The following is a 26,746-nucleotide window of genomic DNA, read 5'->3' as shown; positions in this document are numbered from 1 at the left end:
TGATAATTCCCTAGCGATGAATATTTTGCGATTTGGGAAGGAGAGAGAGAAGAAAAACCCTAGTATCGCGTGAAGTTGGCCGGAAAAATCACGAATCTCCGACAGAAGCTCGTTGACGTTCGCAGAATGCTGTCAATCAGCTGTTTTTGATAGATAGGTTATCAAATATACCCCTCTATATCATTATGTTACAATTAAATCGTGAAATAAGTTTTTTGTTTGTATGATGATGATGTATATATTAACAATTTTATCAATAATGCGCTCTCTATGCGTGTAAAGTGTTAATATCATCATTTGATTACATCACATAAAGTGGTAGGTGGATATTTTATAATTATTGGGCCTGTTTTTTTTTTATCGCTGCACTAGTTCTCTTTTCCTCATAAAATTTCAAGAAAAAGAAGAAAAGAGAACCACTGCGAGTCATGAGATAACAGAATTATCTACGCTATCTGATTACTATTACAAGTGTATAGATGACAAATTCTGATATTGCAGAGTTCCATTTAAAAGCCAATTCATATATGTCCGGTATTGGCATACAAATAAACACGAATTCAAAGCCAAATGCATTTTTGATACGATATGAAAGGAGAGGTACAGTGGCAGAAAAACCTGTATGAGAATTACGGTTTGCCGGATAATTACACGGATAGTTCTTTTCTGGAACAACTACGCAAAAATATCAAACCTAATAATGTGACGTTGACAGAAGCAATAAACTTGGGCGCCAGTATATCCATACAACTGAGCGTCGTGGTACTCTTTGTTGTGATATTTATTTGGCTGAATAATGAGTGGACCACACCAGATGTTATCGTGATATCAGGAAGCATCCTGACGATTCTCGGATATTTTATTTATATGAAGAGAGTGCCTGATCAATCTGTGAAACTGACAAAGGATCTACGGACAGTACTGATATTTCTCACATTCGGTTATGTATTGTCGCCTATTTTAAAGACCTTGACTGAGACGATCAGTACTGATACAATTTACGCCATGACGATATTCATGTTCTTGACTCACTTGATATTTAGCAAGTATGGATCATCACAGATCTCTCTGTCCGATTCTTTATCTATAACTTCCTCGACTTTTGGTTCCTTGATGTTAGCTTCCAGATTAGCATCGCCATTACACGCATTTTCGCTTCTAACAGTCTCAGTTCAGTGCTTTGTGTTATTACCGTATTTGCTGTCGCAAATGAGTAACAAAATCGTTATATCAGCCACTCTGGCAATCAATACCATATATTTACTGTTATTTATATCGCAAACATTTTCGTGCGTTTTTATTATTGCTGTAATATTCATTCATTTCATATGCCCACTTTGGTATATCAGATGCCAAAAGTACAAGGATAATATTTATGGCCCTTGGGACGAGGCAGTAATTGCTTCGTAGAGAGAGTTGAGTACAATTCCATTTCTTTGTAATTATTTTTTTTTTGTTTTAACGACCTGTCGACCATTGTGTCTTTAATTTTTCCTGTGGAATAGAAACGGCTATTTATTTCCTTTCCTTTTCTTATCCTATCTTTAGTTTCGATTTTTTTCTCTCTCTCTTTCTTCCATACATTCCTCTACTACTTTTATATTTGTCCTCTGATGTCTTTAAGAAATTGGTATATAAAACAACATTTCCCAGTTTTCCTCTCTGATTAGCTCAACCACATTATATTCAAATTTTCTTTTTATCTGTTTTCTTAAATATACTTCTCTTTTTTTTCCTTTTATTTCTTATCACGTGAACAATATCTTTCTCTTCTGCTCCATATTCACATTTCATTGTATCGATTATTCCTTTTCTTCTTAATGATTCATTTAAATTATAAATGGTTCGTTTCGAGTCTATCAATCATTATACCTTTTCATTGTTTCCTCTAAATCATGGTTTGGTATTCTTCTCCTTGCTTTTGTAATTAGTTACAGAAAAATATAAATATGTAAACTCAAATTCTTTATGAAACATGTATGTTATATAAATAATACATTTCATTTATCGCATATATTTCTGCACAAATGTATCATTCATGTTACAATTATAGGATTTATATTAATATTTTACAAAAATATATTTTATTGTGTCTCATACATGAGACAGAAATAGGGCAGTAAAAATGAGTTGGTAAGAGCCTGTTGTAGATGCTGGTATAAATATATATATTGTTATATAATGTTTATACATAATCAACATTATATATATATATATATATATATATATGTCTTTAGAGAAGAACACATGAAAGAGAGGTATATTCGTACAAATTCCATCGATACAAGTTTTCTGCACGGTGGAAAGTAAAAAAAAAATCTCGCATAAAATGTAAGAAAGATAAGGAATAATAACGATCGACATTCAAACTCATTTATATAGAATCGCCTATATATATATATATATGAAATTTCGAATAAAGCATCAACAATGTCATTGATTCTTCCTCTGTCTTTCATACCTAATACAGTCGATACTGTTCACGTTTGTTACACAGTAGTGGTTGATATCGAGCGGAGCATACAAAATAAGATTAAAAAAATATATATGTATTTAAATTTGTAACTAAACATATGCCGACACAAAACATATGTATATTTTTATTATTTTACAATTATAAACTGTAACAGCCTTTTGATTCGTCTTATAAGAGCCTCGATGAAGCTGCGGTCTACCGTTGCATATTCACTATGTGTATCTAACAGCTGTGTGATAAAAGTATCCGTAAACGTAGATACGAGTCCCTGCTTGAGTTCTATTAGCGTCTCCGACGTGACCTTCCACTCCGCCATGCTGTCGTCCACGCCACTCGACGACACTGTACAACAAACACATATCGTCACAATAGTGTTAACATGATGAAAGATGGTCAAAGACAGCCAAAGATCATGAAAAGAGTCGATAATTGCACGCGCTATACGCAAATTTATACTTGTTCTTTAATAACGATAAGAAGAGTAAAAATAAAAACATCTCACTAACCGTGCAGCCTCTGAGTTTGCCGTGATATCACTTGCATGGTGTAAAAATCTAAATGGCTCCAAAGGATATACAAAGTGTGTTCAATTATGAGAGAGCAATACTTGATGCTCAGACGCTTATCTCGGACCCAACGGTTCAACCGCTGCTCGACGAGCATCCGTTGCTTTCCTATGTCGAGTTCCACCTCCTCCTCGGACATGTACTGCAAGATCGATGAATGAATTTCAGTAAGAAAATCTCGGAGTCGCGTGCGAGCAAACAAATCGATCAACACAATCGAGAACGCCAAGTTTTGCCAATACCAACCTTCTTTAATTCCGCCGTACTCATGTCGGCTACCATCTGCGCTTTCTTTATCAGAGAATCGATATGCGATAACTCGGTATGCAACAGATTCGTCACGGAAACCAACTGCTCGACTATCGTGCCGAGATGCATTCCGCCGGAGGCGTCCTTCATCTTGTCCTGCCTTCCTCCGAGCTTCGGCGTCAGGTGGGGATCGAATAGCACGTTCCGTATTTTCTGATCCATACAACTGTGCTGCATCTGAAAGTCATTGTTTGTTTTCTTGACAAACCTGATAAAAACAGCTTCAGAGTGAAATCACAATTCAGCTCACTTTATGAACATTATATCGTCATCGTTACTTTTTTATTTTCTTTGTATCTTTTGTCTTTAAAGAAGTCAGTTATTGAACATGATTTCTTGTGATGGAGTTTTTTTCTTCTGAAAGGTCTCAAATCAAGTAAGAAAAAAGTGATGTGACTTTTTTTCTTTAAAGTGAAGAAAAGATATTTCTAAATAAGTGAGGAAAAGTGAGCTGAACTCGTTATGGCACATTTTTCGAACTGTGACAATGAAAGCTTGCATTCGCTTTTTCGTTCGCTCAATGTATACCCTCAGTATTTACATTGCACTTCAGAAGGTTACCTGATTACGCGTGTACAGCATAACGTTGGCGATGATTTGTATGCAGGAGATGTACTTCCGATTCGCCTCGGCTTGCTGGTAGTTGTGATTCACCGGGATTGACTGCAGCTGAAATTTGTACAGCAACGATAGCATCAGCTTCTGTAAGCGGTATAGATGCGCCCGCAACTCCCTCATCCCGGTGCTGTTCTCCAGCTTGTAGTCGTCTATATCCGCCTTCGCCAGCTCCTCATCCACGAGTCTGTACATGTCTGGGGAACAATTTTGTCTTTAGGGGTCGACCTTTTTCACTCACTCTTCAATGTAACCTATTCAGTTTGCTGTACCGTTTACTTCCACCGAAGAGGATCCGGAGAAGCACCGAAATCTTTAGTTATTATTTATAATGATTGACTAGATCTTTCCTTTCTCTCACGAAATTATCAATTCTGATTTTATACAGCAGTGTGGAATCCGTGCATCAGGACCCTGTTCTCTTGAATTTCCCCGTTTCACCGAGGCTTTTCTTCCATTAATGCGAGCAGTCTTACGCACCTATGTTGGCGGATCTGGATATCACGCCGGTGAGGCATGCGATCTCTTTCAGGAAGAACACGTTGGCGTGCGAGGAGGCGTTTCTCAAGGCCATCTCCACGGTGTCCCGATGGCTCTGCAGGAAGCCGCACACTTGCACGGCGCACGACTGATTCTCGGTGCCCAGGGTGGTGAAGAGAGCGTCGCAGAGGTAGAGAGCCGGCAAAAAAATCTGCTGGTAACGCTGGCCGACCGACGGTATGAAGGAGTAATCGCCGCCCTCGAAACCTACGTGAACATCCGGGTGTTGGTCGAACACGCACATGCTCGACATGCAGGACAGAATCTTGTTCTCCAGGAGGCTCTCGGCGCCCAGCCTCGTGGACGCCATGCGGCAGAAGATCGCCATTTTCGCCTCGTACAGGTAGAGCGGCCGCAGCGTTTGCGGCTCCGGTTGCAGTATGCATCGCAGCAGATTGTCCGACTCCAGCAGACTGTCGATCATGTGCTTGAGGTAGCCTCTGCTCGCCAGGTAGACCATCCACGCGTTTTCGCAATCCAACTCCAGAATCTTGTCCAGACAAGAGAGCGCCAACATCTTGCACACGTCGTGCCCGCCCGAGCAATTGTGACAGAGAATGTCCATCAACTGGTTGCCGAAACTGTTGATCACCTGTGTGTCAAGATTGCGCCATAAATCTTAAGATTAGGTCTACGTGAATCATTTATGCATTGTCTACGTAAACTTCTCTCGTGCATTACTTAGCACGATGTGTAGAGAGAAGAGATGAATTATTATTAGTTTAAATCAGTGTAAACTGTAAAATAGTTCACGTATTTTGATGTTAATTATGAAGGTGTTTGATATTAAAAATTGGAAAGTTAATACATACAGGCAATATAGAGATTTTAGTTTATGATTACAATATACATAATACTTATTTTCCTTTCTACCAGTGCGAAATCAAGTTCGTCACTATTGATTTTTCGTGGCACCGTGAAATACTAAAGTTATGCCGTTATGTTTAAGCCAAATGATTTCACCAACTCTTCATAAGTCAAATCAACAAGTAAAATTGGATATAAAAAATTACTTTGCGCACATATTTAAAATATCTATATACGGTGTCCCAAATCAACAGGGACGAACTTCGTGAGGGCGTACAACGGATCGAGGTATAGATAGAAAGACCCTGTACTATTTTACAAACAACACGCAAAATCTCGAGTTATTAATTATTGAAAATGCAAGAGAATTTGTTTGTTCAAACCGTTCTATGCCTTCACGAAGTTCACCCCTGTTGGTCCGGGACGTATAGTGATATAAAAGATACATACACATACTGTTAATATAAAATATTATCATTCAGATTTACCTGTGAATTTTAATCAGAAAGAAAATAAAAAACGTACGAAATGTAAGAAAAAGACAAGGCATTCGCGTAAAGACGCGACCCTGACCTGTATGGTCGCATAGCGCTGCGACCGCTCCTGCAACGGCATCAGTCGGTTCAACGTGTTGTCCAGCTGGCTGACATACGTTGCGTCGAGCGTGCCGACGTGCTCGGACTTCTCGAGGCCGACGATGCTGAGGAAGTTCAAGAGGGCCGCGTAGAGATGCGTGACGACCTTCTGCGAGGAGGCGCCGGCGTTGACGATCCACTGCAAGATGTGGCTGAGGATGATCTTCATCATCGTCGTGTTCGACGGCGACGACGGCACCAGCTCGTTGTCCGACCGGATCATGAAATTGTTGCGGAGGTTTACCAGCAGCATCAGCACCGTCCCGGATACCAGCGTCTTGATCTCGCTCAGCGCCTCGCAGGACGTCATCTTCTGCAGGAGATCGTGCGAGAGATTCAACAGCAGGTTCTGCCGCTGGGTCGCCGGCAGCTGCTGATTCGTCGCGACCGAGAAGAGTATCTCCGTCGTCTGGCACCAGCCCTCGACGAACTTGACCGTCGCGTACGACAAGACCTTCGTCTGGTTCTTCTTCAGCGCGTGCCCGAGTATCGACTTCACCTCCTGCTGCATGAGCTTGCGTTGGGTCGCGGTCGCGCTGCTCTGCGTCACCGTCAGCTCCTCGGTGATGAGGGAGTGCAGTTTCCTGATGTCGATGAGCCGCGGGCCGCCCATCAGCGCGAGCGGAGTGCTGCAACGGCCGAGCACCACCTCGATCTGCGACGGGTCGAAGAACTCCCAGGACTTGGCGGGCTCCAGGTAGAGCTGGAAGTCGATGTAGTGCAGGAGGTCCATCAGGAGCTTCTGCGACGGCACGATCTGGTCCTTGTCCTGATTGAAGCTGCCCACCAGTCGCTGGATCAGAGAGGTCTGCAGGCTGCCGCCGGCGACTCGCAGCTCGATCGCCGCTATCTTCAGCATCCAGGACATGCAGCCGAGCTCGGTCGACCTGTTCGGCCCTTGGAACGGCAGCTTCGAGAGGTGCCTCTGCACGAAGTCCTGGTTGCTGGTGGTGCGCAAGAATCTCAAGACGGGCGCCGAGGTTTTGCTGTTGGCCGTCAACGTGTGGAGATAACAGTAACAGGCCTCGGTGATTTTGTCTCGGCCGCGGTCGAGGGATTGCTCCAGGATGCCGAGGATCGAGTGCAGGCAGGTGCGCGGGAAGCCGAGGATGCCCGGCTGCTGGATAACGGTCTTCCTGATGTCCTTCGTGATCTCGAACCCGAGCAAGTAGTGCGCGAGATTCGGCGCCGGCCGGCTGATGCTGTGCATCATCATCAGCAGAATCCTCTCCTTGCAGTTCCCCATTTGCTGCCTGGCCTGCTCGCCGCCGATCGCCTCGTCCTCCTCCTCGGAGACGCCGTCCGCGTCTAGGCACTCGACGAAGCCGTGCCTGATGTTCGTCGCCAAAGTGGGGGTGGCCGTGAACATCGCCAGCAACTCGGAATCGGCCCCGGGCTCGTTGGTCACGCCGTGAATCACACCGATGGCCACGAACGCCTGCTTCGGCAGCCACGAGTTGTACGAGACGTACTTGACGATGTTGATCATGTGATCCGGCTTGCCGGTGCGAGGATTCACCCCGAGCAGCAGGCGGGACAGACCGGTCATCAGCTTGTTCACAGGTATGACGGCCAACTGCGCCATGTAGTTGTTCTGCATCCTCAGCCCGCGCTCGAGCACCTCCAGGCAGTGAAGACTGCAGCTCTCCAGGTGCCTCTTGCCCGGGAAGGTGTCGTAAGTGTCGAAGTGAAGGCAGCCCTCGTCCAAGATGTACAACACCACGTGCAGCAACTCGGTGGCCTTGTGCAGTTGCGTCATCAGATGGTACCCCGGCGCCGAGTTCACCGAAGTGGTCTCGCCGCCTTGCAGCTCCACCTTGCAGCCTACGAAGTCCTCGATGCTCGGCTCGTACTGCTTGATCAGCTTGGAGAAGATCTTCAAGCAGGCCTCCGCGACCTCCCACTTCTCCGCGGGGTTCTTGTACGAGCGGGTGTAGAATCTCAGGAAGACGGTGTTGATGACGAAGTGCAGGTACGGGTCGAATCCTGGGTTGCGTTGCCCGACGCCCAGGAGACGCGGTATCGGGAAGTCGGTCAGCACGTCCAGGAGCTCCAGCATGGCGCGCGTCAACGGGTACTCCTCGTTCCTGGACTCGATCTCCTCCAGTTCCGTCTGCACGCCTCTCGGCTGGTAACTGCTCGTCGTCGGTATGGTGGAGAGGATCTGGGCGGCCTCCAGGCTCTGCCACACAGTGGAGGAGCTTTCCGCAGACCTGGCCAACGCCGCGAGCGTCCTCACCAGCACACCCTTCAGCGGTATCGGCATCGCACAGCTCACCAAGCCGATCAGGGACGGCAGGACCTTCCAACCCGGATGGTCGCATATCGCGACTCGAGACATCTCGTCGTTCTTCGCGATCACTTGAACCACCAGCAGCACCGCTTCCAGTCCCTTCACCTCCTGAGGCATGATCCCCTTCGGGTGACACCTCTGCCGGTACACCGTGTCTTGACTGGGGGGCAATTCCTGTCTCAAGTTGTAGTAGTATCGACTCAAGGAATTGAAGAAGTGGTCCCAAGAAATCGTCGCTGAACCCGGAGACCCTGTATGAAAATATTTATGCTAGATAACACTGGTTTACGAAAAAATTCCCTTCTTAATTACTTTGAACCAGACAAGGTGTTTGTTTCTCATAGATTTTTGGATGCTGGAAACGATACCGAAATTTTATTTATTTTTTTAATTAAATTTCGCAAGCGAAATTTTACCGTCAGATTTTCAAAGTTATCCGCGTTTTATGTGCCAAAAATGGCTCTCATTACAATATTTCAGATTTTTTTGTCAGAAAAGTTATCTTGAAATTCCAATCAGAATACATTGTTCATTCAAGTTCAAAATAACTTTTAGCTTTAATCTAATATAATTTTTTATATACAAGACTCTTAACATACAATTAAGTAAATTAGTGAAAGAAGCCAATAAAAGGCGATGCATAGCAATGTAGCAAATTGAATTGAATAAACGTACAATGAATTGGCTCGAAGTGAATTGAATGTAATGACCGTTGAAAATTGACTTATGGGTTTGTGTTGTGAGGATGGGCGTAAATCTGATTAGTTCGCGGTTACACTCACCGTTAGATTTGAAAAAGTTAAACGCGTGTCTCGCCGCTTGCGGTGACGAGGCGAGAGACGCTATCATCTTTATGTAGGGGACGAACAAGCCGGACGATATCTCTTCGGCGAGCCGTACGAACTTGAAGAGAGCGACTTGTCTGGGAGGCAGGCGACTTATGTACGCGGGAGTCGTGTCGGTGTGGTGACACCAATAGTCCATGGCCAGGTTCAATTTCAACGGGTCTTTCTTGTACAGTTCCGCCACCATTAGCATCAAGTACTCGAAATGGTTGTCCAGATTCATGGGGGGTTTGATGCACTCCTGCTGGAACGCCTGTATCAACCGTATGGACTCGTCGGCGCGACTACGCAGTTCCTTCACCTTCATCGGCATCAGCAGTATAAAGTCGGAGATGAGGGTATGAAAATAACGAACGTAGAATTCCTCCTGATGTATACAGCTACTTTTGAACAGGACCTCGGCCATGAAGTGGAAAGCCTTGTTGGACAGGGCCGCCTCGATCAATATGTCATCCTCCGTCGTGATGTTCTGCGACTGGAACTGAGCAGTGGTCGTCTTGATCGTCGTTATGGCTATCGCCAGAGCGAACTGTATCACACCGCGCAATCCGGCGCTTTCCCAATTTATGCTCGCGGACATCAACTTCTGATTCACTTCCTCCAGTATTCCTCTCTCCGCTATCAGTGGTATCGAATTGATTAATTCTGCAAGAAGCGTCGGTATTAGAATCGTCGTGAAAATCGTGCCGAAGCGCCGATCAGCGGAACTCGCGCGGTACCTTCGCCGTTCTCGCGGCTGTGCAGAAAACTGAAGTTCATGGCGTTCAAAACGGCCATGATAAGAGCGAGGGTAACCGTATCGGGTCCTCCTTCACCCGCTTCGGATTCTACTTGACGTACTTGCAGCATCGACAACAGACGGAACAGAATTGTGTTCGGTAGCGATGACTGAGCAGACCATAGGTACAAAATGTCGGCCAGGTCTTGTCGCGTGTCGTTGTAAAGTTTCATCACCATCTGGTGATGTTTCGCTCCGCCCAACGCTCTGTTCTGCTGCAGCAAATCTTGCTCCTGCGTGAAATTATTTTTCAGAAAATTAACGCACTTCAATGATAGAAGCTGTCAAATATATTCATACTGCATTACATTTCTCCGTAAAAAATGGTAGTAACATTTTTTTTTCATAAGATTCTACTCCTACATCATTCCTTTCCTGAATGTAATACCTTAGTAGGGTCCATCTCTTCCAACAGGGACAAGATCCTGTTCAACAGGCCATCCTCTTGCAACTTGTTTGTGTATTCCGTAATGTGCCTTGTGAGAGCAACCGGCACGTCCACCGCCCAACTGTGGCCAATGCGAGTGTGCACCAATGTCCTTAAGACTGAAGTTAGTGCTTTTCTTCCGTCATAATACAGAAGGATAGCTGTTAGACCGCGCGTTAATCCAGGATAATGTGGCATTTGAAGCTGAGCCGTACAGAGGAGATCCAACGCCATGAACTCATTCAAATCATACATATCTGATATGATGAGAGTTTCATCTACTAATTCCTTCGATAATATTTGATGACCCAAGCCAGGTAGTGTTATACCTTCGGTAACACCTTTCTGAATCTCCTCCCGACTTTTTATCTTTTTTGGCTATAGAAAATATAACGTTAATATATAATATTTATCGTATTGTATATAATATATATTTATATACAACACATTAAGTAAATTATTTATTCTATAATCAATGTAATAACATATGTACATGTGTGTACTATAAAAATATAATCTCTCTTTCGGAGTTTTCCATTCTGAAATTATATTGGTGTCATATCTAGTAGAAAAGATGATGCATATACTTACAGGATTTTTCAAGATAGCAAGGAAATTTTGCCTATGATTTCTCAAAGCTTCTGTAAGTTCATGATATTGTGGGTCTTGTATATCTGGGACCGATATTATGTACTTGTCAACAAGACTTTGTAACTCTTTATACGGAGTCCACATGTCTTCTGTTGTTATTTTGTCTATGCCAGAAAATATCATTTTTTTTAACTTTCAGTCACATCACTTATAAAGATAGATATCAAGATATAAGTGTATAAACATCTTAAAATTATTCTCATACAGACAGTAAGATACATATAATGTAAAAGATGTATAACATAAAAATTTCGGCGAATTATTTCATTATTATTACAGGCTGTTGTGAAAAATGCGCAAAAGAACGCGTAAAAGAACGCATATGTTGCTCTAAGAAAAATAAATGCGGTGATACTTTTTCGGATAATGAAAAACATAGATTATCTCTACGATGTTTTGACTCTCCGAGGTTACAACAAATTTATTTTTAACGTCAAACCCGCATAAACAGCAATTGTAAAATTTTTGAGGTTAAATCGGTCGCGTGATGTTGGCGTAAAACGCATCGTAAACGTGAATATTGATTACCTTCCGACATATCTGCACGATAAGGGCGGAGGTTACACTAATATAAATTAAAATAAACTAAATTAAATCGCAACTTTTAATTGCAATACTGTCGTACTGCGAGCTCTACCAAACATAATAGAGATGCTGGCTCACACCGGTTGCTTGGCGGGAACAATTCATTGAACATAGATGAACTGAAGCATCGAATAATAGCATCGAAGATGAGGCAGCGTGCATTTCCTGTAACTTGCAGTGAAAATGAAAATGGCGCCTGAGCTGCACATTCCAATAAGAATGCAAATATTTATATTTTATTTATAATCTTATTAAAATTCATATTTCCGAAAAGATTTCTATTCTTATAAAATTCGATATAAAGATTCAATTTTACTCCATCTAATTTTACAATCCTACCTTTGGCTAAACAATGTGTGCTTACTGACGGCTAAATATTTGTTATTTTCGAATTTTTACATTTTGCTTTGACTGGATTTAAAATATATTTCGAATAAAATATATTATTCGAAGAAATCATATTTATTGAGAGACGTCGATTGTGCGATAATATATTTGGTTTCTGTGAACGACGTACAGAATTGTGCAAGGAGTTTCTCATCTCCTTAATTCCATCTCGATTGATCAAACCATCGTATTGCGGGTTATAATCTATGTCTTTTCTTTTGGAATTGTGATATTTCTTAGTTAATAATTTAAATGGCCACCTTCTTTTCTCGGCATTTCTTGCATACAGTAATTTCGTAAGTTTCTCTCGATATTTCCGAGGCGTTGGAGCACTTATTCTAATATATACGGAATAAAATGTGATAAGAGCGATGTGTATATGTCACCGGCCGGTAATTTTGTGTACGTGGTCAGTCGTGATGTTACACACGGTGTTATTTCAAGGTGTACACGCACATTTTTTTGAACGCATTGATATACTTTAAGATTAGCAGCGTTTCTGATTACGTTTCTTTCACGTGACTCTCATTGCTTCGGCTCTACCGTGTGCGGTTTATTTTACTAATGCAATTATAACCTTTAAGTAACGACGGACATGTGTTCGTTTTATATTCGTTTTCAATATATAGTTATTTCCTGAAAATCAAACTCAGATATCTACACCTTGCGTTTTGTCAGACGTATTTTAATTTATAATGTACGAAGGCGATATCTTGAGTTGAATAACATTCATGTTGTTTGCAGGTTAACGTTATAGGGCTCGGTTTACTTGAGATTATCGTGCATTTCTTCGCGTCGACATGGTGTCGTTGGTGAAAGCAAGGGGTCTGCGCATGACAGCGCAAAAGCAAGAAACACTGTTGAAATTGACTGTGCTCTCTTTAGCAGCAATCTTATGTAAGCTCGTTATCTCTCCACTTGGATTTTTGCTCAAGCACGGAAACGTTGCATTCAATTGCATCATTATTTTCACATGTAATTATTCTTTGCAGCATTTGCAACACGTTTGTTCTCAGTATTAAGATTTGAAAGTGTCATCCACGAATTCGATCCATACTTCAATTATCGCACAACAAAATATTTAGCCGAAAATGGCTTCTACAGCTTTCATAATTGGTTTGATGATCGTGTCTGGTATCCACTTGGCAGGATAATAGGAGGTACTGTTTATCGAAAGACTTTAATCCCCTTAGAAGAGAACCGGATAATTCTAAGCATTTAAAATAATTTTTGCAGGAACCATATATCCTGGATTAATGATAACTTCTGCAGCACTGTACCGTCTCTCGTGGTTGCTGAACATCACACTGGAAATACGTAACATTTGTGTCTTCCTTGCTCCATTGTTCTCAAGTTTAACTACGATCATTACTTATCTGCTTACCAAAGAGTTGAAGGTGACTCTTGAAATTGTTTCTTCTACTCATTTTTTAGTTAAGTACAGAAGATATTTTATCAAATCGATCCGTTCTTGCAGGATTCCGCGTCAGGCCTATTCGCGGCCGCAATGATCGCTATTGTACCCGGTTACATATCTCGATCGGTCGCAGGATCGTACGACAATGAAGGCATAGCGATCTTTTGCATGTTATTCACGTATTACATGTGGATCAAAGCCGTGAAAACGGGAGCGATATGTTGGGCTACGTGTTCTGCACTGGCGTACTTCTACATGGTGTCCTCGTGGGGAGGATACGTCTTTTTGATCAATTTGATACCGTTACATGTGCTGACCTTGATGGTGACTGGCCGGTTTTCCCACAGGATATACATTGCGTACAGTATCTTGTATTGTTTAGGCACAATTCTATCTATGCAGATATCGTTTGTTGGCTTTCAACCCGTTCAAAGCTCCGAGCATATGCTTGTAAGTGTCGTTGTAGTAACGCGCTTTCATTTGCATCCAAGCATAGCGAGAAGTCGCGGGTGTAGTTTTATTTACATTACTTTACCCTCATAGGCACTGGGCGTTTTTGGCCTCTGCCAAATACACGCGCTAGTAGATTATTTGCGGAGTAAGCTGTCACAAAAGGAGTTTGAAGTGTTGTTCCGTGCTCTTGTCATAGTAGTGGTTACTATGTCGTGCACAGTTGGTGGTATCTTGACCATTACAGGTACGGATCTCACACAGTTCTTGATCTGTTGTTCGATACACCTGTGCGTGTACACCAAGTATATTATTTCTTTCATGATATCCTCCTGTGCTTTTCTTGATTCTTTTAAGGGAAAATATCGCCGTGGACCGGACGCTTTTACTCGCTGCTTGATCCATCTTATGCAAAAAATCACATTCCAATAATCGCTTCCGTTTCGGAACATCAGCCAACATCATGGAGCTCCTTCTACTTTGACCTGCAGATACTTGTCTTTTTGTTCCCATCAGGCTTATATTTCTGTTTTTCTAAGTTAACGGACTCGAACATTTTCCTTATTTTGTATGGAGTTACCAGTTTATATTTTGCAGTAAGTAATCTTACGGTTGTACTACAGCACACACCCCCTAAATTCTTATATTTCTCGCACACTTGGGATATATAGAGATGCCAATATACACTCCCATATTCTATGAGATATTTCTCCGTTACAAACATATTTTCTATGTAGATGAAATTTCTATCTATATCACACAGAAATAACGTCCATTTGTTCGTTTCAGGGAGTGATGGTACGTTTGATGCTGGTACTCGCTCCAGTAATGTGCATTTTGGGTGGAATTGGAGCGTCCTCTCTGCTGGTTACGTATATGAAGCAAGTTGAAGGTTCCAAGGTTACCGACAAGAAAGCCAAGAAGTTCGAAAGTAACTACGTCTTGAGGAGTGAGGTAGGCTGCAAGAACTCCTTGTATTCCGAAAAATGAACGCGTTCAGGAGTGTTAAATCACGGAACGTCTGATCTTTTCAGATCGCCACGTTTTTCATCACAGTCATGTGTGTACTCTTCTTCTCTTATACCCTTCATTGCACGTGGGTTACAGCGGAAGCTTACAGCTCACCCAGCATCGTATTGTCCGCACGATCGCCTGACGGTGGACGAATGATCTTCGACGATTTCAGGGAAGCGTATTATTGGCTACGCATGAATACGCCCGAGGTGATAATCTCATTTTTATTTTTTACTCGTTATTTTATACGCAAGCCATGAAACACTTGGAATTCGAGCAACCAGTGGACATAATTACGAGATGGCTCTTAGGTGAAATCGATTATCGCTCGGCAAGCTCGACTTTGCTAGAAAATAATACCGAAGCAAATTCTATTATTCCCTGTTCCTCGTAGAACGCTAAAGTAATGTCTTGGTGGGACTACGGCTATCAGATAACCGCAATGGCGAATCGTACTATCCTAGTAGACAATAACACGTGGAATAATACGCACATATCAAGAGTCGGACAGGCGATGGCGAGTTCCGAGGAAAAGGCTTACGAGATAATGAGGGAATTGGATGTTAACTATGTCCTCGTGATTTTTGGTGGACTCACTGGATACTCATCGGATGGTGAGCTCAATCGCGTGGAAATACGTGGATGAAACGTATCGCAGAATATCATTGGTTTATTTTATATATATATGATTAATTACTTGATGAATCTTCATCAGATATAAACAAGTTCCTATGGATGGTGCGCATCGGTGGCAGTACGGAGAAGGGGAAATCTATAACCGAGTGGAATTACTACAACTCCGCGGGCGAATTTCGAGTGGACAAAGAGGGATCTCCAGTTTTGCTCAACTGTCTCATGTACAAAATGTGCTACTACAGATTCGGCCAGATCTACACAGAAGGCGGTGAGAGTCTCCTCAGCTGAACCGTAAGTCTAGATTGCAGCGAGATTTTTTATCTAATCGCGTGTCTTAAACAGGTAAGCCGTCGGGCTACGACAGAGTTCGAAATATGGAGATCGGGAATAAGGACTTCGAGCTGGACACGCTGGAAGAGGCGTACACCACAGAGCATTGGCTCGTGCGAATCTATAAAGTGAAGGATCTACGAAACAGAGGGGCTTAAGAGCACTCAACCGAGATTCGTATCGTTAAAAGGTTTATTATACGTTACAACGTGTCTTCTTTCTCTCTTTTTTACATTTATATTCACTTGCGCACGAGTTCCGCGATGGGCACGCGCTTGTGTGGCGTGTTCATCCCGATATAATCCAGTGTAACCGAAATTTTTCTAGATAAAATCTCGCCGTGAACATACGAACAACGATATTAAATATAAATACTGCTATATACAGTTTATCGGAATTCCGGCGTTTAGCGTGCATCCCTCTCCCCGGCATTGTATCTCGATTAAAGTCATGACGTTCGACACATGACTAATTAATTAGGGGTGACATAATTGTTTACGGACACTCGCGTAGATTTTCAATATAGGTAAAAAGGATCGTTTGTGTGACAGACATGCACGTCGCATCCAATGCGCTAGTGTTGAACAGTTCTATTAACGAAAGCATCTTTATTCGCCGAAATCGTGTCGTAAATAAATATTTCATCGGGTTTACATTATATTACGCTATTGCTTGTGGTGACACGAGGCGTGTTCACACGAGTGTGTTTAAGTTGGTACTAAGACGTCAAATAAATGCGAGACTATCTTATAGGTGGATTAACGTACATTACAGCCTAAATATAATGAAATTCGAACGAAGCAGTGCAATTAGATTGCATTGCGCTTAGGCCACACGAGATGTATAAATATGGAAATGAATGCGAGTAGGAGAGCATGCGTTTTATATTTTTTATTCTATATATATATTTAACAGATTGTAAACCCTTAAAACTTAAGGATTAGGAAATACTTGAATAAATGTCTTTTATTTCGAGGCTAATTTAGATGAGTTGTTGTTCTAGTTCCGTTGCAACATTTATACATACTTTGTAGCTCGCCACTCTCGCGCAATCATTTCAACAAAGATATAGGGATGGCTATCTAAATAATCGTCGATTTGAAGCTGCACAGCGAAATCCGCGCATTCCTAGCAGCGTATAATTATCTTCTGATAGACCACAGGGGATCCAATTGGCTCAAAGGATCAACGACTCCGTCAGTATTTTTCTCTTGCGATGCTGAACTGATCGCGTTGTCATTCGCTTGTGTCTTTCCTGAAATCAGATTTGGCGGCTTCAGGGGCAACAGTCGATTACGAGTTAAAATTCAACGTGTGCTGAAAATTCTCTTCAGACTTTGCGAAGTAGGTTTCATACTAGTCGCATACCTTGTTCAGGATCAGGACGATGCATTCCGACGCCAAGATTGTGCAGAAAATCGTCAGACGGGTGGCACTGCAGCCTCCTCGACGCCTTCTCCTTGTTCCCTTTGAATCCGTCGAAATTCTCAAACGTGGATCGAGTAGAAGACAAAATACCGCCTGTGGAAAAATCGAGTTACGCTTTGCGTGAGTGAGTTTCGTGCAAAGATACAGCCGCCGAAGGCCACTGTTTCCTCACGTTTCATTAAAATGTCCTGAGCGTGGTACAAAACTAGTCTGTATGCGAACAGCAACGACTCCTTATTGACGACCTGTTTGCGACACTTCGCCAGGCCCTTAAAGACCAGCGGCACGTTCACGATTCCGCAACCCGCCCGAATGTGGCATACTGTTGCAGCAGCTACTAAGAATAAACTGCTCAAAGAACCACCGTCCAAACAATGCACGACCACTGGCTTGGGAGAGCAACGTCTCAACGCCTGTTCTGTCATCACGTCGGTGGAGAATCCAAGTAAGGTGCCGGGACTGCTCGGAAAACCGCTGAGAAACAGGTGAGATTGTTTCGAATGCGTACTTTTATCTCGAATTGATTTCGACGAAAAAAAAGTTACTCACTTCGAAGGCCACACAAGGAACTGCATGTGTACAACTACCCTCTCGATTTTCTTCTTGTTGTGATGCACGGAGAGGATTCTTTGAACGTAGGTTGTATGGTTCACCGTCTTCTTTAGCGAAATTGCAAAATTTTCTATATCTAAGTTGTTCTCTTCACTCATGGGCCAGTATAACTCGCCATTTAGCTGCAAAGATATTTCACGCAATCAAGACAAATGCAAAGAACGGTGTTATGAGAAAAAATAAACAGTGTTCAACAAACTTCGGTTTTGCAAATCGAAGACATCAGTACTGTTTCACGTTTTAATATCAGGAGAATATAATGAGTGAAGAGGTAGCACGAATTTCCGTAGATTTGCCGCGCTTTCTTCAAGTTTTTAAATTATCAATTTCTCGATTTTCGCCTCTTAATACCAGGAGAATATAACGAGTGAAGAGGTAGCACGAATTTCCGTAGATTTGCCGCGTTTTCTTCAAGGTTTTTAAATTATCAATTGCCCGATTTTCGCCTCCTAATACCAAGAGAACACGAAGAGCGAAGAGGTAGCACGAATTTCCGTACATTTTAAAAACTCTCTTCAAACTTCTAATTATCGGAGTAAATGAGATGTCTCCGGTTTGCAAAACTGAAAGCAATCACAGAGATGGGAGCGATTTAACTGTCAAAAATAGGAAGAAAAATAAGTTTTATCTTGGAAAAATAGGAAAATAGTGATTCAGCTTAAAAAAAAGTACGTAAAAAGTGAATCTTACAAATAATTTGTACGTTAAGAATTATTTATTTATTATACCATTTTTCTAAGAGATTAATAACACTAACCTTATAGTGAGAGTCACTGAAGAGAAAAATTTGAATTCTGGGGAACAAAAAATGTTACATGATATATAGAACTTAAAATTTATTTTAAACTCAATTTTATACACATATTCTTAGATCCAGTAAAACTCTTTACAAGGAGAAAAATAGCCAATTGTGTTTACGCCGATTATTGTCTGTTTTTCTAACAAACCTGGTGGAAACAGTTTAAAAGTAAAATCATAATTCTTCATTTTATGAACATTGTGTCGTTAATGACGATACAGAATATAATTTCTCATGATCAAGTCCTTTCTCGAGAACGTTCAATCAAGTTGAGTAAGAAAACATTTGTTTAAATAAGTGAGAAAAGTGAGAATCGCTCCCATGCCTGCGAACGCACATCGACAAATCGCCGTAGATTTGTTTCTCGTCTCGCTTTTCTGATTGTGCATAGGCAAGTGTGTGTCGTCTGCCGTGTACAAACCTGAGCGTCGGACGCTAAGCAAGCGATAACTTCGCTTTCTTGTTCCCAGATCATCGTCCAGAAGACGTCCAGTTTATCCGGCAGAGGCGTCTGAGTGATAATAAATGCCGTGGGTATCCACTGCGTGATCTCCATGACGTGCGACGCGTTGATGTACGACGAGACGTCCGGCGAGGATATCAGCACTCGCGTCGTATCGTACGGAATGCAATCAACTGCACGATTCTCGGACGAGTGAGCCAACGCCACGGTGCTCGATTGCTTTCCATTCTCCCGTTCCTGAAGAAGAAGGAACGCAGAGTTTCCCCGAAATGTATCTTCACCCTACGATGAAACAACACCGGTAAAGATCGATTTCGAGCTCACCTCGAAGTCTTGTACTTCCTTCCACTTGATGTCAAGATTCGTAGCCCCGCTGAGAGTCTTCACCAGCAAACTGTCCACAAATTTCTCGTACTTCTCGACGTCATTGATGAATTTCTGTAGCGCCACCGGCTCGCCCAGGGGATCCTTTTTCGGCTGCACGTCGTTGTACCAGGTGTCCCACACGATCTGCAAGTTCTCGTGGTCGGTCTTGTCCTCGGTGGAAGCTGTCGCTTCCGGTTCAGTCTTCTGGGCTTTATCCTGCTCGCTCTTCTCCGCCTTGCCATTTTCCGCGGTTTCGCCCGTCGCTGCCTCTTCTTTCTTCTGCACCGTGGACAGAGGCCGCACTTCCGGCACGAGGGGCGCGTGATTTATGGTGATGTCGAGGTCGGACAAGAGGTCGACGTTTGATTTCGGCTCGTCGGACTTGATGGTGAGTTTCATCGGATTCGCGCTCGTCGTCGTGTTCGTCCCGTTGTTCGCCGCCTGCATGTACGTCTGATTGTAATTGTTGTGATTTTCAGGTCTCGGGACTGAGCCCACTGAAAGAAAAAGGAGCCACATGAGAACATGGAAATGATGACGTCGAACGCTATTCATTCAGCGGCATAAGCCGACCCAAGCATTATCTTCGTCATTCACTGAATATGCAGTAAAAACAGAACGATGATGGTTGTGTCGACAAGCATGAGAGCGGTTTAGCTGTCAAAAATAGCGAGAAAAGTGAGTTTCATTCTTGAAAAAAAAAAAAAAGGAAATATCGAGTCAGCTTAAAAAAATGAGTCTTTTCTAAATAATTTGTACATTAAAATTAAGGTTTATTTATTATACCATTTCTCTAAGAGATTAAAATACTTATGGTAAAAAACAATTTTACAAGAAGAATAAAATTAAAAGATCTCGGAGAATAAAAATATGTTATAATATTTAGAACCTACAATTTATATTAAACTCAGTCTTAGACACAAGTTCAGATATGATAAAAAAACTTTACACAAAATAGGAATTACATTTATGTTTTTTCAAACATACATTTAATAAAATAAAATAAAAGAACAGTGTTTGAATATAATTAAGCTACATTGCAAAATATTTTCAGGATGTTGGGTATCCCAAAATCTTTCCCTCAAACAAAAACAAATTTTAGAAATAAAAAGAAAAATTAAATTATCCTCGTTCTTGAAAACAGACTAGCTAGTCAAGTTTCTAAAAATAATGTTCAATGAGAAGAAAAAACAGATGTGCTCATGACAGTCATTGCCTGTTTCTGTTAAGTTCGTTTATTAACAACAACTTTCTATTTGCTTTAAAACTTTTGTTTTGCCTTTAAAGAAGTTAGTTATTGAACATGACTTCTCTAGAATTCTTTTTAAAGAGCTCAAGTCGGGGAAAGTCCAGAGAAGAAGCGAGGAAAGTAATTTTTCTCCTAAAAATTCACGTTTCCTTAAGTGAAGAAAGGTGAACACTCCCATGCGACTGGCGTCGAATCCCAGCGAGGAATACATCTCAACATCGAACTACCTTGACCCTGCTGCATCTGAAGACCATAAGGCGTGGTGTAATACGTATCGCTTCCGTTTTGGCTCTGAGGCACCTGACTGTACTGCGAGGACGCCGTCTGGGTGACCACGGCGTTGTTGCCGGCGTTCGTGTATCTCGCGTTCGTCTCTTGCTGCTGATAGCCGCCGGTGACGGTGGCGGGCGAGACCGCCTCCATCGTCTGAGGGACCTGCGTGGTCTGAGCATTATTGGCCGGGTAAGCGTAGCCTTGGCCAGCAGGGTTGTACGTGTACGTCATCGGCTGCTGCTGCATGTACGCGTAATTCTGCGTCTGCGAGTAGCCCGGGTACTGGGCGTAGCCGTAAACGTCCTGATGCGAGTACGGGTACGACTGCGAATAACTCTGCACCGTCGTCGGCTTCGCGTGGCTCTGGATCATCTCCGAGCCGCTCGAGCTGTTCAAGTAAACGTAGGTCGCGTCCGCGGCCGGCAGGCCGGTCTGCTGCTGATACGGTGTGGCGGAAGTGGCCTGGTAATTCTGATAAGTACTCGGGTAAGTTCCCGGAGCAGGGTTCATCTGTTGGCCGCCGTAGGAGGCGTACGGCTGCTTGCTTTGATCCGTGCTCTGCTGCGGGTATTGCGCGGGGTTCACCGGCTGCTGGTTGCCGCCGCCACCCTGGATGTACTGCGTCGTGTCGTAGGCTCGCTGAGTCGCCTGGAGTTCCGCCGGGTTGTAGTACGCGCTCGGGTAAGTCTGCGGGTACGCCATGTCGGCTTGGCTACCGGCCAACGAGTAGTTCTGAGCCGGTGCATCCTTCGCCGGGAGCTGAGGTCTCACTACGCTCTGGCCGGGCATCTCCTTCTGCCCGTCGTACTGCGGATCTTGCTGCACGACGTAGGGGCTCTGGCCGTCCACGGTGACGCTCATCGTGGAGGCCTGCGATGGTACCTCCGGTGTGCCGCTCTTCAGCTTGTCCTGATTAGGGGCGTACGGCGTGGCGACGTTGTAGCTGTTGTAACCCGGCTGGTGATACGCGTCGTACTGCAGAGCGCTGTTGGAGACGGTGTTGTAAGAAGCGGGCTGCGACGCACCTCGGTACTTGTCCTGCCCGTCGCCGGACGTGCCGGGTTGTCCGTTCGGCAAGTAGGAGCTCGCAGGGTAGCCCGAAGTGCTTGCAGAAGCGGAGAAGATCGGCTGCTGGTAGACGCTCGTGGCGATCGTGCTGGTGGCTGGCAGGTAGCTCTGATTCATGGCGCTATTGACGATCGGGTTCTCGTAGTAGGTCTGAGTGTTGTAGGAATACGGCCCGCCACCAGTGCCCCTGTAGTCCGCGTAGGTCGCCGGGTAATAGTGCGAGGACTTCACCGACGAGGACGGGATCTCGGACGGCTGGCCTTTGTCCGCCAGGTCGGTGGTCGGTAATACCTTCGAGTCCACTTGCATAGCCGAAACGTGTCCTTTGTAGAGATTGTAGTAAGGATTCTGGTAGCCGGTGCCGCCCTCGACCCGGTTGTTCAGGTAATCCTTCAGCTTCAGGCCATTGGATCGCGGAGGACGCGTCTGCTCGTAAGTCGACGACGTCGTCGCCTCGGTCTTCTCGTTCTTGCTGTCCTGCGCGAGTATCTGCTCCCGTTCCTCCTCTTGCACTTTGCACGTGCTCTTCACTCGCTGCAGCAACTTCGACACGTTGATCTCCAGCTTCCTGTAGAATTCCAAGCCCTTGCTCGATTTTGCCAGCAGGTCCTCGTACGCGTCATAGGACGCCATCAGGGAGGAGATCGTCATCTCCCGCCGCTTCAGGATCTCCTCGACGTTCTTCCGCACGTTCGCCGTCTGCGCGTACACATCGGTCAGAGCCGCCAGTATGTTGTCTTGTGCGGCGAGATTTTGTTCTATTAAGTTCACCTGGAACAGGTGTATATATCCAGTATCGGGCCGATCGTTACAGGTGGGAAAGACGGTCAAAATTTCAGGGACGTTTGATCGATATATCTTATACGATATTTGTAACATTGACTCGACTCTATGTTGAATATGGCCTAATTATTTGGATTTAGGATGCAGCATCGATTTCTCCGTCGTGCAAGTTATTACATAAGCGAACCGATGCTTATAACATATCGTGATTATCGACCCACACTTGCGGATTTAGGAATGACCGCTTAAAATTAGAAGGATAATATCTGATCTCTTGTTTTTGTATAGGTTGGTAAGTGGGATAATTTCATGCCTTTCTATATTAACGTTATTTAACCTTAATACACCTAATAGAAATCTGAAAAATTGCGATTTTTCTCGATTACTTCGCAAAATTTTAAATGGAAGATTGAAGCCTGTAAATGGGATTAGCATATTTACTAATCCATATTCGATTGCTGCGATTGATTAATATATCAATGCCTAAATTCGGATATGTCGTGATAAAAAATCGAATCGAAAGTTAATTTTATTATTGATCATTGAATTTTCTTTCAGCTTTTTATTTTCTTCTTTTTTCTCCTTGATTTCCTTTGTTTTCTCTATTATATACCAAAGAGAGTATATCCCGTTAATAAAGAATACAAATAAATTAAATTATAACATCTGTATGACTTGGCTTTCACTTGCTTTTCATTGCTATTTGATTGTAAATCTCGGGAGCCTTTATATTGAAAAGGAGAAATATTGAATGTCGAGGAAACTTCACTCACCAGACTCTCATGCTTGCTAAGCTGGTCCGCGAATAAACGGTCCAGAGGACTGGACTCGGAGGTCGCCGTGACTAGTAAACGCGTCAGGTCATCCTGGGCGATCGAGTCTCGCAACTTGGTGTGTAAGTCGTGCCTCTGCATTCGCATCTCTTCTACTTTGCTTAATATGCGCTTCAGTTCCTTAGTATGCATCTTTTCTATCTCCTTTGAATTTTGCGATTTTTCAGAACCTTGATCTGAATCACAAAGAGTTATTCGAATGATCAATTCGAATGCAAATGAATTGAAAACAATTGAACAATTGAAAACAAATCAATTATTGTTTCATAACGTAACGTAATAACATATGCACAAACATATATTATTGGATAGTTAGCAAAAATTACCTGGCAAATATGCGCTTGGCGAAGGGATATGCGCCATCAGGTCAGCTAATGGCTGCGCAAGGATCTTCAAGTTCTTCACGTGCATTGTGATCGCTTTATGAAGAGCCTGGTTACTCTCGGAAGCTTTGTTATGCGCCTCTTCGTACTTTTTGGCTTCTCTAGTTAAGTCGGTCGCTACTATGGATGGTGGCCTCTTACCCACTGCATCTTGGTATTGCTTTTCTCTGCGAGAGATCCAAATTAATTAATAATATATTCTTTGATTATCGCTACGTTACGTCCACGACATCGTTCGGCTGCAAATTCTTAACAAAAGAGAGATCAAATACGACTACGTACTTCAATTCCTCGTCCAACAGAAGTTTCGATATCTCTTTCAGCACTCTCTCGACATCTTGGCTTGTTTCAGACAGCTTCCCCATAATATCTACCAGATCCTGAATGACGTTCTGTTTGGCATTGAGCGCTGCGCATCGTTCGACTAGCTCCTCGGGGAGGGGTAAACATTCCCAATCCGACGTTTGTGTGTCAGGATCCCATAAGTTCATGTGTTCAAGTTTCAAGGAAGTCAGGTAAGTGTTGAGATATTGATCTTTCTCGTCGATTTTAGTCCCGATGGAACGCAGTATTTTGGCCTTCTCTTCTGAATAAAGAGAACTTGCTTCGTGCACCTTCATAGGAACTAATCTGTGAAATAATATGGAGTGTTTTTGTCAGTCCAACGATTAAACTGCAAATCATGAGCAGAAATAAGAGAAAAATAATGATACGCAAGACATTTTGTTAAAAAACTCAAAAAGGAAAGGAGAAAATAATTTTGTTCGATTTCACATTTCTTTAACTGTGAAAAATCGTGTATTCACATCCTTAATTCAACGAAATTAACAAAATACTAAACTGTAGTATTTAAGATACAATTACCTCGCAAATATATCTGATCCCGAGACTTCCGGATCATTTATATTAAATGACACGCCTTTAACTAGAGAAGCACCTTTCACTGGTGGAAGCATTTCTTTCTCCGGCACTTCTTCGTGGTAGATAAACTCGTTTTCGTTCTTGGCAGCTTTCCTCTTGCCTTCTATCACATCGTTGGTGAACGTGAGTGCTTCCTCCACCAGGGTTTTCCCCTTCGTCGAGGTAGCCATACCTATCGCCCCTTTAGCGTGCGAATAAATTTCATGTGCATCACCAAGGGACATTAACGCATAATTATAAAAAGCTACTCGTTCTCCCATCTTTCTCTGTTCTTCAGCGGCAAGGCCTTGATAAAGATATGTAATCGCCAAGTGATACGCCTTCTTAAAATTGACGTAATATTTCCAACACTGCAAATAATAATAAATTAACCACCGATTTAACTCGCAACTTCACCACAAAACAGACTGTTATATCTCCAAAGTGATTTTTTCGAAAATAAATGGACGTAAGGAAATAATTCATTACCCTATAACATTTGGGGCCCACCGTATCGCTTATAGTACCATCTTCGCCTCCGCCTTGCTCCAACGTGTTTAACGCCAGTGTGAAGTAATCTACTATTTGCCTTGCGACTTTTGCTGCGTAATACATATGTTTTGTACAATGACGAACAAGGCTAAATGGTTAACGTAAGAACTTGTTAGATCAACTGGCAATTAACGTACCAACGATCGTCGGCTTGCGATTATCCAGCATGCTCTTCTCCAATATGCATTCTTGAGCTTGGGCCAGACAAAGCTGATGCATGAAGGTCATTAACTCCGGCGCCAGGTCCACACCAGAAGGCTGTGGGTAACTGTTCTTCAAATGTTCAAAAGCCCAAGCTGCACATTGGAAGTGGGTGCATGCTATCTTCATGCCGTCAGCGCTGATTCTTTCTGTTCGCCAGCCCAATTGGGTATGCAGTGCGCCAATATTGTACAAAATAGATATTATTTCAAAACGTATGTTAGCCAATGAACAAGCCATGTTTGCATATGTGTCTCTCCTAAAAAAACATCAATGGAACAAATTACAAATGAGATACTACATACGTGTCTCAATATTTATTTACCAAGATTCCCTATTTCAAATCTTATGTATATATGTTGAAAATTGTACAAGCAGCCCTTGTTTTAATATTAAGACATATGATGCTTGGCATATAATTCAATTAATTTACTGAGGAAGCATAATAGTGTGACATGTGTAATTAAAGGTGTCACGTAAGGAAATGTATACCAAGTAAATGTAACCGCAGCGGCACCATCTTTGCCCATAGGAAATCTACTCTGAAGGAAATGCAACTGGCAGTAATATTTCTTCAAGACCACACAACCAGCCACATCTATAGGTGGTCTAACCGCCATCGAACGTAGACTCTCCAATTGATGTATCTCGTTCGTGTACGACTCGGGGTCCTCATTATAAAAGTCTCGTATGTACTAAAAAAAGGAGAAAGAAGAATACCCGCCGAGGTAACGGACAGATTCATCGCGAGTTGAATCGCAATTTGCCGTTATCATCAGAAGCTGACTAATTGGTCAACATACATAGTCGGACGATAAACTCGGTGGGAATTCGTACCTGTTTGAGTTTTGGTCCGAAAGTGGTGGGCTCCGGGCTAACCTTCAGATGGAACCATATCATCGGCAATCTCGGTACCGCTTCCATGTCGTTCTGATCGCACAATTCTCACTTAGTCGAAATCGCCAAACACTGGCGATCCGTCATCTGTCAAACGTATTGAAAATGGATTCAGCCGAGAACATCCACCGCTACGTCACGTATGGCTCGTGACGAAAGATTACGACTACGTTTACAC

At 43.0% G+C, this 26,746-nt stretch overlaps 4 protein-coding genes across 8 annotated transcripts; 2 read left to right on the top strand and 2 right to left on the bottom strand.

Annotated features, from left to right (window-relative positions):
- Positions 1–49: 49 nt before the first annotated feature.
- On the top strand, positions 50–2,635 carry LOC106747361 (phosphatidylinositol N-acetylglucosaminyltransferase subunit C). The gene is made up of 2 exons (XM_014624804.1): positions 50–318; positions 502–2,635. Exon 2 carries the CDS (start codon positions 589–591, stop codon positions 1,408–1,410), a length of 822 nt encoding a protein of 273 aa, XP_014480290.1. The 5' UTR covers positions 50–318; positions 502–588; the 3' UTR covers positions 1,411–2,635.
- LOC106747358 (nuclear pore complex protein Nup205) lies at positions 2,579–11,613 on the bottom strand. Its single transcript, XM_014624793.1, has 11 exons — positions 11,471–11,613; positions 10,883–11,046; positions 10,253–10,669; positions 9,806–10,097; positions 9,024–9,731; positions 5,887–8,492; positions 4,447–5,098; positions 3,913–4,163; positions 3,289–3,528; positions 2,983–3,184; positions 2,579–2,818 (listed from the first exon to the last, which is right to left on the bottom strand). The coding sequence occupies exons 1-11, from the start codon at positions 11,478–11,480 to the stop codon at positions 2,604–2,606; spliced, it is 5,757 nt and encodes a 1,918-aa protein (XP_014480279.1). The 5' UTR covers positions 11,481–11,613; the 3' UTR covers positions 2,579–2,603.
- A 479-nt stretch (positions 11,614–12,092) lies between these two features.
- Positions 12,093–16,742, top strand: LOC106747368 (dolichyl-diphosphooligosaccharide--protein glycosyltransferase subunit STT3A). 5 transcript variants are annotated; one of them, XM_014624817.1, is made up of 12 exons: positions 12,093–12,210; positions 12,659–12,811; positions 12,907–13,074; positions 13,151–13,311; positions 13,392–13,781; positions 13,875–14,028; positions 14,139–14,377; positions 14,571–14,735; positions 14,816–15,004; positions 15,190–15,409; positions 15,511–15,699; positions 15,774–15,919. In XM_014624817.1, the coding sequence occupies exons 2-12, from the start codon at positions 12,715–12,717 to the stop codon at positions 15,917–15,919; spliced, it is 2,118 nt and encodes a 705-aa protein (XP_014480303.1). In that variant the 5' UTR covers positions 12,093–12,210; positions 12,659–12,714. The 5 variants fall into 5 exon arrangements, with proteins under 5 accessions (XP_014480303.1, XP_014480304.1, XP_014480305.1 ...); XM_014624818.1 differs by lacking the exon at positions 12,093–12,210 and adding an exon at positions 12,217–12,316; XM_014624819.1 differs by lacking the exon at positions 12,093–12,210 and adding an exon at positions 12,300–12,358.
- LOC106747367 (tyrosine-protein phosphatase non-receptor type 23) lies at positions 15,940–26,702 on the bottom strand. The gene is made up of 15 exons (XM_014624816.1): positions 26,509–26,702; positions 26,164–26,366; positions 25,608–25,930; positions 25,408–25,520; positions 24,883–25,289; positions 24,301–24,648; positions 23,962–24,185; positions 23,576–23,811; positions 20,906–22,790; positions 19,388–19,926; positions 19,022–19,300; positions 17,739–17,923; positions 17,362–17,663; positions 17,130–17,282; positions 15,940–17,016 (listed from the first exon to the last, which is right to left on the bottom strand). The coding sequence occupies exons 1-15, from the start codon at positions 26,593–26,595 to the stop codon at positions 16,904–16,906; spliced, it is 5,397 nt and encodes a 1,798-aa protein (XP_014480302.1). The 5' UTR covers positions 26,596–26,702; the 3' UTR covers positions 15,940–16,903.
- Between the last annotated feature and the right edge of the window lie 44 nt (positions 26,703–26,746).

Source organism: Dinoponera quadriceps, unplaced genomic scaffold, assembly GCF_001313825.1.
Source record: "Dinoponera quadriceps isolate SergipeBrazil2010 unplaced genomic scaffold, ASM131382v1 scaffold1831, whole genome shotgun sequence".
Taxonomy (NCBI): Eukaryota; Metazoa; Arthropoda; class Insecta; order Hymenoptera; family Formicidae; genus Dinoponera; species Dinoponera quadriceps.
Note: the sequence above shows the minus strand (reverse complement) of the source record. Positions and strands in the feature narration are given on the sequence as shown.

Bases quoted from the DNA above. Each gene is read 5' to 3' on its own strand.
- LOC106747361 (XM_014624804.1), top strand. From the start codon at position 589: ATGAAAGGAGAGGTACAGTGGCAGAAAAACCTGTATGAGAATTACGGT.
- LOC106747358 (XM_014624793.1), bottom strand. The intron at 10,670-10,882 runs GTAAGTATATGC...TATTTTCTATAG, and splicing joins TTGCTATCTTGAAAAATCCT to CCAAAAAAGATAAAAAGTCG. The intron at 5,099-5,886 runs GTCAGGGTCGCG...CTTGACACACAG, and splicing joins AGCGCTATGCGACCATACAG to GTGATCAACAGTTTCGGCAA.
- LOC106747368 (XM_014624821.1), top strand. From the start codon at position 12,715: ATGGTGTCGTTGGTGAAAGCAAGGGGTCTGCGCATGACAGCGCAAAAG. The intron at 13,782-13,874 runs GTAAGTGTCGTT...TTACCCTCATAG, and splicing joins AAAGCTCCGAGCATATGCTT to GCACTGGGCGTTTTTGGCCT. The intron at 14,029-14,138 runs GTACGGATCTCA...GATTCTTTTAAG, and splicing joins TGGTATCTTGACCATTACAG to GGAAAATATCGCCGTGGACC.
- LOC106747367 (XM_014624816.1), bottom strand. From the start codon at position 26,595: ATGGAAGCGGTACCGAGATTGCCGATGATATGGTTCCATCTGAAGGTT. The intron at 24,649-24,882 runs GTAATTGTATCT...ATTATTTCACAG, and splicing joins GGATCAGATATATTTGCGAG to ATTAGTTCCTATGAAGGTGC. The intron at 24,186-24,300 runs GTACGTAGTCGT...GATCTCTCGCAG, and splicing joins CTGTTGGACGAGGAATTGAA to AGAAAAGCAATACCAAGATG.